Genomic DNA, 9,974 nt, shown 5'->3' with positions numbered 1-9,974 from the left:
GCTCCGCTTCTCTACTACAACAGCGGAAAGCTTCAAAGACGTTAGTGAAAAGATACAGCCCGCCAAGCCTTTTTATCCCAAGCCAAACCTCGCGCCCGAAGGAAGCATGAGCTTCGAAACAGTCCACCACGGAGAGTTCACTCCTAAGACAGTCGTGGAAGTGCCGACGCCGGTCAGGCCTGTATCGACGCTCAAACTGAGCGACGACACGTCCTACGTGGTCAGAAACGAAGATAAAATCGGCTACTCAAAGGCGGCTCCTTCAGTCGGCGGAACAAGGTACTCTGTAAGGAAACCTCAGTCTACCTTAGTACTGGGCCAGGATTCGGTAGACTACAAAACGACCTCGCAGCTCGAATACAAAGCACACGAATCCCGCGAACTGGAGGAGATATACAAGAAGGCTGTCAAGGTTAGACGGGACAGACAGAGAACGTACACGCGCGGGCAGCATGCCGGAGCTGCAGTGTCTACAGTAGGCGCGGCGCAGCAGCAACGCGGTCGTTCTTCCTCAGGCATCGAGGTGACCACAACTTCTCGGGAGGCCTTTAAGCCAGTGACCGTGGAGCGGCCCCAGCCGTACAGGCCACAGAGCTGCCTCAAGGTGCGGAGCGCAGATGACTCTTACGCCGAAATATCGACCACGATGAGGGACACGTTCAGGCGCGTCACGCCCACGGCAAGAGTCAAGCCCATCAAACGCGAGGCATCTCTGAAGAAGCTCGGCGACGACACCGACTACACTCCCAGAAAGACGACGACCCGCGAGGCCTACGGCGAAGTGAAGATCCCGCCGAAGCCCGTGCCGTACCGTCCCACGGACAACTTGAAGGTGACCGGAGGAATGACGTTCTCGACTACGACTCAGGAATCGTATGCCTCGCGGTCGAGCCTGCAGCGTAACGCTACCGAGTTCGTCGAACGCGCCAAGCCGATAAAGAGAGACGCAGTCGCCAAAGACATCATCTTTCCGGTCGACTCTTCGGGTGCGCTCCTCCAAGGAGGCGCGGACTACTGCTCGATTTGCAAGGCGGAAGAGTCGGCGGGAGTGCTGAGGTCGCTGGAGAACACGAGTTCCTACGCGCGCATCAGCAAGGCCCCGCGCGAGAGGCCCCAGACTCACCAGAAAGTGGGAGGAGGCGCGTTCGAACACATGACCACGTCCATGGCCGAGTACCAGGACCCGAGGACTCAAACGTTTAAGCAGCGCTCGATGGCTACCGGCCGCCTGGTGCGTACTGCGAGCGCCGAATGTCCGGCCGCGTTCCTGAACACGGACAAGTCAGAGTACGTCTTCAAGGAGGTCGTCGGAAACCACAAGTTCTACCTCCCCGCTGTGCAATGATGGGTGGGCCGGTGCCTGGCGAAAAGAAAGCTTTCAACTGTGCCTCTCGCGTAAAGTTATCATCGGGGTGAATGAGGCATTCATCGGAAGCGTTCAAGGGCGCACGTAATGAGCGGCGTTGTATTTAAAGGTCGCTGTATAAAGCCAAGTGCCTCGTGTGCCCTTCTACTACAGGCTCACACAGAATCTCATGAGACTGCAATGCTGGAACACCAAGACCACCTTCCTTGCGTTGCTTAATGGCGCCAGCTTCCGTAAGATTGAGTAAACTCGTGAGCTGACAGTGATCGGTAGATGACTTACTTATACTGTGTTCTTATACATTGTTACTTTTGCTATGACGCTTCTGTATGGCCATATTTGGTTTATGCCAGGCAAATATGGAGACGAGAAGCAATTGTGTTTGTTTCGAAGTCTTTGATCTAATATCCACTTATAGGTCTTTATCTTGAGACCGAATGAAACCGTGTGTTTGTTGTCGTTCAGCCAAACATGGTCTTTCGTAAGAGTTCGGGTATATTTTAAGAGAAAATTGTCGTTTGCAAGCTGAATGTTTTTACTTGCGAATTGTTAGTGGCAAGAACCAAAGAATGAAAGTCAGCGAGAATCTTTAAATTTCATGGAACTTGTGAAAATGCAATGAACTTGTTGTGAAAAGACAGCGCGACATAGCGCTATCTTTTTCAGATGGCGCTATGTTATCGGCCTATTGCTTCACCAAGATGCGTTGGCAATTCGTCTATCGTATTTTGGTTTCCGTGGGCGTGCTCGTAAGCCTCGCCTGATTTCCCGCCGCGAGGGAAATCATGATGGAGGGCTTAACTTCTTTGAGTGCTGGAGGATACATCAGCACTTTGGAACACATCTCGGTGTGTTCCACAAGTGTTCCGTTCCTCCGACCGCAACTCACCAATGGCAGAGTTGAAAAAAGTACGCCGGTTTTAACGAAACCTTTAGACCAGTCATTCTACGAAATGAAAATCATTATTGACAGTGTGAATAGAACAACTGAAAAAAGCTAGAAGTTTTAGGCAGGAAAGTAATCCTTTTTTCGGTACTTTATTACGAGTACTTCGATCAAATTAACAACGCATAATGTAACAGCGAAAACAAAGAAAATATTGTCAACGAGAGCGAGGATAACTGCGAAGGAGGCAAATGTAAAAGAACCACAGTAAATGTAACGAACAGTTGCATGCACATTGCCTAAATAACGCACGCTAACATTGCCCGCTTAGATTTTTATTATGAGTAGCTACCATTAAAAAAAATGCTACTTCGCGCTATTTTTCTTTCGCGCTTCACGCTTTTCGCGCATATTTAGTGTCCTTTATGAAAGTTTACACAAAGAAAACGGGCTGACTGAATTAAATAAAATTGACTACTTTTCTTGATGCCTAGTTAAAGTAGGCATCCGTGTTTATACCACAAGTGACGTCCCCGCGTTTACACGTACTGCATGCGTCGCACGTGAAACGGGTGACCAAGAGTGACCGAATAAGGGGAAGCGTCAGCATGGAGCCAACTCTTCGACGAGGAGGATTTCTCAATCCGATGCCTCTCTTGTTCGGCCAGTGTTGATAACTGCATGCATCCATCATTTTTTAAAGTATTGGCCTTTTTCTTTCTCCACGTGTGTCACAAGTACTGCATGCGTGAACGTCCATCGGTCATGGTATCCGGGGCAGACTGAAAGCCTTCGATGATGTGAAGCCGTAAGGTGATTACAGTGCGTACTGACGTAATCATTACGATGTAGTAATGAACGCACGAATGTCAAAAATAAAACAAACGTTTTCACAAAACGTGTTTCGTTTCATTATTTTCCACTATACAATTAAAGGACAGTCTTTTTGGAGATGAGGTAAGTGATGACCGTTCGAATACGTGAATTGAGACGCATCAGTTTTTTTTTCTTGACATGAAAGAACCATGCTATTGATAAACACATCCTGGTTACAACAACATGACATATCTAGACACAGCGAATGCACCAAAAATATTGACTGATGGGGGGGGGGGGGACGAGAACGGGTTCCACAAATACCAGCATCCTTGCACTAGCACATGCACATTGTTAATACTAACTGAAGTTATAATAGTGCCAAATTTCTAGGTGAACATCTTACAGCAGCGCTGTTATGCGGAGAGCAGTGAAGCTGCCGTACGTTTTTTTTTTTTCTTTCCGCAAACTTCATCTGATGTGTCTGCTGATTTATTCCTTCCTTTTGTTTATAACATGCTCATGAAGTTCCATAGTCCTTTTCATTCTAAACTACTTCACCTCAAGAACGTTTCTTTTTTTTTTCCGCATTTATAAAAGGTAACAGGCATTAATATTTCAGCCTGCCAGATTCTTTTCCTAGTCTACATTGTTCGCACGTGCCATGTTTCGAAGTCTCATCATCATAGTCTTAGAAGAAGAAGAATCAACCCATCGCCCACGTTGGACGTTTAGGAAGTTACGGCTTCGCTTGTTCTTTTTCCTGTTGAACCCAACAATTTCATTGTGACTTCGATCAGGCATTCCTGCACAAGGTGAGGTAATGTAGTAGCACATGGTGCTGAGAAGAAAACGCTGTTCGGCGGACAGATGGTCTCACGTAGATAAAGACTCCTGTACTTGGTACTCGTGTTCACAAAACCTCATCGGCGTGAGTGCACCCCATGATTAGTTGGCGCCTATAGCGTGTCTTTCAAGGAACAGTCACTCCATAGTTTCAACGTGTTCTCGAACAAGACCCTGGAGAGGGTGACAGTAACGGCACAAGCTAACCAGCAATTCTAAATGTACGCTCTGCAAAATTTTAATGAAGCCGTATCTAGTCACAAGTTATCTTACGCAACACCGTCTTTTTTGTGTGTGTGTGTGTGTGTATCAACAAGAGCTTCGCTTTTCGCTACACTTGACAGCTGTCGATATAACCGATGACTGCGTGACAACACAGTTATGGCGAATGTGTTTTGCGCTATTATATGCGAATGTTATATATATATATATATATATATATATATATATATATATATATAGCTTGAGTGCGTAGCATCTGTTTGGTCTCCCCCTCAGAAATATATAATCGAAAAACTCGAATCTGTACAAAATACGGCTGGCACGTGTCACTTCAGGTTGTTATGACTATAACACAAGCATTACACAAAGTGAACTCGACTTATCACTTCATTCTTTGCATAATCCGGGATACCGCCCTGCTTTAATTGTTTCGTAAGTACATATATAACACAGCGTCATCATTTTTGCAGCTTGAAACTCCACAATATAGGTCACAACGTTTATACAATCAGTTTAATTTCATGCGCATTTACGGGAAGACTAATTCATTTAACTATTCCGCTCTTTCAAGAGCCATTCGCCTTTGGAACGACCTTCCGTACACCATAGCTTCCAAAAGTAACCATGATAACTTCAAGCATTTGCTAAGCGGACATTTGTTAAATAATGCTTGATACCATCACTATTAGATTGTTCTTTTCATAGCCTTTATTGTTATTTGTGCACAATTTTACGTTAAATGTTTTTCTGTTTTTGTAATAGCCAAGTTATATCGCGTTCGTTCTTTCATTATAATGTTCGGGTTTTATTGTGTAACTGAGCTGTCGTGATTCAAAGTGTTTTTTTCTTTGCCTCTCTTTATTGTATATTATCTAACGTAATGTTCACTACGTTCCCGCATATGTTACAGTAACATTTTTTGTTGTTCTCATTTCCTTATGTATTTATACCCGTTCCTTTTGTACACTGTACAAGTTTGTAACATTTTCTTGCATTACCCTCCTTACGCAATGCCTCAAGAGGCCTGTAAGGCACTTTTAAATAATAATAAATATATATATAAATAAATATATATATATATATATTATATATCTTCGCACATTTAAACCAGATAAGTAAATTGTTTTCACGTCTTCATCCAGTGATGTAAGAAACCACGGAATATTTTTACGCTATCGCACTCAGTGACGCAAAACATTGCGTGCCAATCGGAGGAGGAGGGGGGGGTGGAGTTATTACCTAATCTCTATATAGCCAGTCTTGGCTGAGGTAACAATCGTCCAGCACGAACGCGTTGCCGCAGTGTTACGTTGGCGCCGTCGATTGTACTTTGCGGGCAATGCACAGCGCATTGAGAGCGCAGACGCTGCTCTCATTTGAATACCCGCCCGGACGCAGCCATGGCGGAACGAGACCAGTGGGGGAGCAAGTGCACTTTCCTCCTCTCCCTCATCGGAATGTCCGTCGGAATGGGAAACGTCTGGCGCTTCCCGTACGTCGTCTACGTCAACGGCGGCGGTGAGCACGCTCGATGCTTCCAAAGCGCAGCTGAGTCGTAGGACATTTGTAGAGAGCAATTGCAGGTAGCGCCACTAGCTCGGCCGCTTGTCGCCCTACTTTTCCTTTTGTTATGAACGTGGTCTCCGAAACTGCTTGGGACACGCTGCCTTGGAGGCTGAGTTATGCGCCGTTCGATGGTGCTTCACCGCAGAGCCTGTTCAGCAGTTCTCGGTGCTTGCAATGCAGAATAACCGTAAAATATGCGAACCGTGCATACTTTTGGTGTGTACAGCTCCGAGAAAAAAGAAATGGCACCAGTGAGCGATGACCGGAGCAGAAAAATTGCTACTAGCATTCGAAGTGAGTGCTATAGGTGCCTGCCACTAACTTTCTGGCGTGCGTGGGAATCGCGTAGTGATTTTCCCACTCTGACCGTCGTTCAGTTGTGCTAATTATTTTCCTTTGCTGCTGTACGCTAAATGTCACGCTCTCCCACCTAAGTATGTAACTCACGCAGTGATGACGCAAGTGGATACCTTGCATCGCCGTCATCTAAGGGTACTAGTTCGTCAGCACGACAGGTGCACCTTATTGTGAGCAACAGATCGCTGGCAGCGATAGACCGGAACGAAACTCATGCAGCCAAAAAAAAAAACATATATGTATCACTGTTCGCGTGATGGCAAAGTATCCTGACATAATTCTCGCCGCCATGTTTAAGGTGGTAGGCCACTTTCAAAAGTCAGTTTTTTTTTTCGCGAAGTCTATATTTAGTTTTTAGCTTCGCCCAAACATTCAAAAATATGTTGCAGCAAAAATTATCCTCCTATCATGATTATTTTCACTGTTACATAATAGGATGTCATTAAATATAACTTTGTGTTTGTAATTGTCTTTAAATCTCTAAAAACGACCACAAGGGGGACGCACACCTTTTGCAAGCTCTGAAATCTTTCTTTGCGTTTTTCTCAATATAAGAATTTGCTCCAAATCATGTGACGCAAGCTTTCACAACATTTTTCTCAGTGTGTACTTCGAACTGAAATTTTGTATAATAATTTAGAACATATATATCTGTGCAGTGAACTAGGATAAAATAAATTGATGGAATATTTTTGAATTGACAGCTGATTTTGCAAACAGGTTCAGTCTAAATTGGCTCTTTTCCCCCGTCTTTCTGGTTTTTTTAACATTACTTCCTTGATATTTACTGCATAATATTTATCCTAGTTCAATGCATAGCTCCAACCTTTAGTTACACAAATGCCAAAGCTCTAATGAATTAAGCCACCCATTAGTCATTAGGCACGGCTCGCGTAACTACCACTTTTAATGCAATTTTTGACAAAGATCACCTCCCCCCAAAAAATCAGTATTTCGCACTATAAATGGCTGGGTAAGTTAAATAAGACATGCTTGTTTTGAAGAAAAGGTTATTGCAATGCTGGTTGCTCTCAAAAAAAAAAAAAAAAAAACTTTTTTTTTTTTTGAGTGGCCTACCACCTTAATTGCTAGCATGGTGAATAGTGCTTCCATGACATTTCTTAAAAACTTAAAAGTGCATAGCTCACAACACAAACACGACCGACTAACTATGCCGCTATTCTTGTGCTGCTTCTGTGTGGGATTTGTGTAACATGTAACGTCAACCCAGTGTGAAAAAAGAAGGATGTATGATGTATCGTTCAATTTATTTTCGTTAACTGGTAGGAGGCGAACTGTGTAGCTACTTTCCCACCGAAACGGAAGAGTGCGCAGGAGAAGCGATACTGGGGCATGGGGCGATGTATGCCAGCCGAAAGATTCGAAACATCTTTACGTGTTAATGCACCTTTCTTTCGTTCTTGATTATATTTTTTATTTTCGTTTCTTTCTTTTTTTTGTGCTAGACTACAAAAAAGGCAGCCTGCTTAAGTTGCACCGATATTCGTGAATAGGCGTAGTTTGTTGTGGCAGAAAAAAAAAACGAAAATACCTTTTTACTAAAACAGATTAAAACAGCCCGGCGACACCAGACGATACGAAAAGGAGCACGCTCACTCGACGCTGAAATATATATATATATATACATATATATATACATATATATATATGTATATATATATATGTGTGTGTGTGTGCGTGTGCGTGTGCGTGTGTGTGCGTGTGTGTGTGTGTGTGTGTGTGTGTGTGTGTGTGTGTGTCTTGATCGACGCTTCTTGCCTTTTATACACGGATACAGAACAGCCCTATACGATACCAAACGATATAAAAAGAAGCATGGTAATTCAGCGCTGAATTAAAAAAAAAAAATGTATGCCGTCATCGACACTTTATTCCTTTTATAAACACGGGTACAGAAAAATACTTGCAACGTAAGGTGGCTAAATAAAAGCAACAAAGGAAAACGCTAATGGTACTTTCATCACGTGTATGTAAAAATACACACATCCTGCCTCTTATTTGCGTATATCAGAGGCACGAACGACTGACAGCGTATCAATACACCCCTTGTCTATCGTGCGGACTTCGCTGCGATGCACTGCTGTACAGCGGATAGGATCATGCTTTGCCTCATTCGTTTCTGCCTCCAGGAGCATTTATTATTCCGTACATCACGCTCACGCTCGTCGCCGGAAGACCGATGTACCTGCTGGAGCTCGTCCTGGGTCAATTCTCCGGTTACGCACAAACAAAAGCATTCGACGGATACCCGATAGCAAAAGGCAAGCTAAAAGGGCCAAGTGCCTGTAACTTCCTCGAGTATCCTTTGGTTTATAAAATCTGTTGCATTACTTTCTCATTCCGAAGGGCTAAAGGAACGCTCATCGTAAAAGTGTTGGCAATCTAGAAGTATATGTATACAGTTCAACTCGAACGCTCCGCAGCGTGGCCTGGACTGATTTGACTGATGCCAGCCGCGAAGCGCTGGGCGCTGTTGCCGAGATAATACCTCGGTATGCTTGGATAGTATGTCGGCATACATTAGAGAAATTTGGGCAACAGAATCCAAAGCTACGCGGCGCTGGCGTCAATCAAACCGTTTCGTACACGCTGCGGAGCATTCAAGTTGAGCTTGCTGACGACTACATACATGCGTTTAAAAATTTCAGGGAGGTTCGAACCTCCCCCCCCCCCCTGTCCTTCTGGCTACGCCAATGAACTGAAGTGAGTGGTACTTGTTTTACAGCCTTCGGGGGTGCGCCTTCTGTTGAAAACAATGTGTTCTCGTGCCTATTCCTCCTCGGAAGCGGCCATTCTTCGTTAGCTAAGTCACAAAGCCTCACATCCCGTGGTATCTGTTCCTGTAAGAACGGGCATCAACCATTCGCTACAACGTAATCGAAGTGGCGCCCAAAGTGACATCAGCGGAACGCTGAAATAGCTGCGCCAAGAGTTCCGCGTTAGTCGCAATATCCACGAATGCAGTTCCGAACTTCCAAACCACAAAGACGTTAATTGCGGCACAACACAACAGTGGATTGTTAACATAAGATTGATTGGTCGTTCATTCGATCGGTCAGACGAGGAATCAAACATTTAAAATGAACAATTCACAAAAAGGATCTCGCAGCCCTTCACGCGATTCATATTCACGTTTAACGGACGGCGCTGCTAGCGTCAAATCTGCAGTGAAACATCACGAGTGTGATGGAAGCGCAAAGCGTGGGAGCTGTATTTAGGTCAAGGACGCTCGAATATTGTCGTGCCGCAGTGGATCGTCGTTTTGCACCGAGCTCGATATTCATCGACTGGTGCAGGCTCGAAAGTTGCTGCGTTGTATATGGACACTTTCGTTGCGAAAGAGTGGCTACAGACAAAGGACACAATATTAATGAGAACTAACAGACAATAATGCCAAGGAAAGTATCCGCGATGCGCAGCGCCTATAGGGGCGCCACTGAAAGCCGCGTAGCGGCGGCTGTTGGAACCACATGCGGGTCGCGTAGCGGACGCCTCCTTTCACTGCAAGCATGACGGAAGTGCGCGCGTGCGATTTGCCGCTTGTGCGCGTCCCTGATAAGTACTTTTGCAGCGATAGTGTGCGCAAAGGGGCCGCGCTTTATAATAGTGGACATGTGTCCGATGTAAAAGCTGTGTGGGACGACAATGTACGTCACCATACGCGCCAAGTGTTTGCCACAGACAAGCGTCAACAAGCTTCCTTACGAAGTGGAGCTCATCGTAAGTACACCGCTTTCTTTACAACGTCCCGATCACTAATGCCTGCATGCGTTGACGCATGAACCAACGTTTTTTCTGGACACAGTAGCTTCGTTTACGTGCCATGTGTTTATATAGTAGATTTTGAGGGAGCGCTGTCGCGCCGGCGCATGGATTTCACGGGTGCGGCCACGC

General features: G+C 45.1%; 1 protein-coding gene across 1 annotated transcript in view; it reads left to right on the top strand.

Moving 5' to 3' along the window:
* Window positions 1-5,536: 5,536 nt before the first annotated feature.
* Window positions 5,537-9,974, top strand: part of LOC119385915 (uncharacterized) — a 45,124-nt gene continuing 40,686 nt past the window's right edge. Inside the window, exons 1-2 of the mRNA XM_049414157.1 lie at window positions 5,537-5,654; window positions 8,210-8,341. Coding sequence (XP_049270114.1) covers window positions 5,537-5,654; window positions 8,210-8,341 — 250 coding nt within the window. The remainder of the gene's footprint in view (window positions 5,655-8,209; window positions 8,342-9,974) is intronic.

Source organism: Rhipicephalus sanguineus, chromosome 3 (assembly GCF_013339695.2).
Source record: "Rhipicephalus sanguineus isolate Rsan-2018 chromosome 3, BIME_Rsan_1.4, whole genome shotgun sequence".
Taxonomy (NCBI): Eukaryota; Metazoa; Arthropoda; class Arachnida; order Ixodida; family Ixodidae; genus Rhipicephalus; species Rhipicephalus sanguineus.
This window is presented reverse-complemented; position numbering and strand designations above follow the sequence as displayed.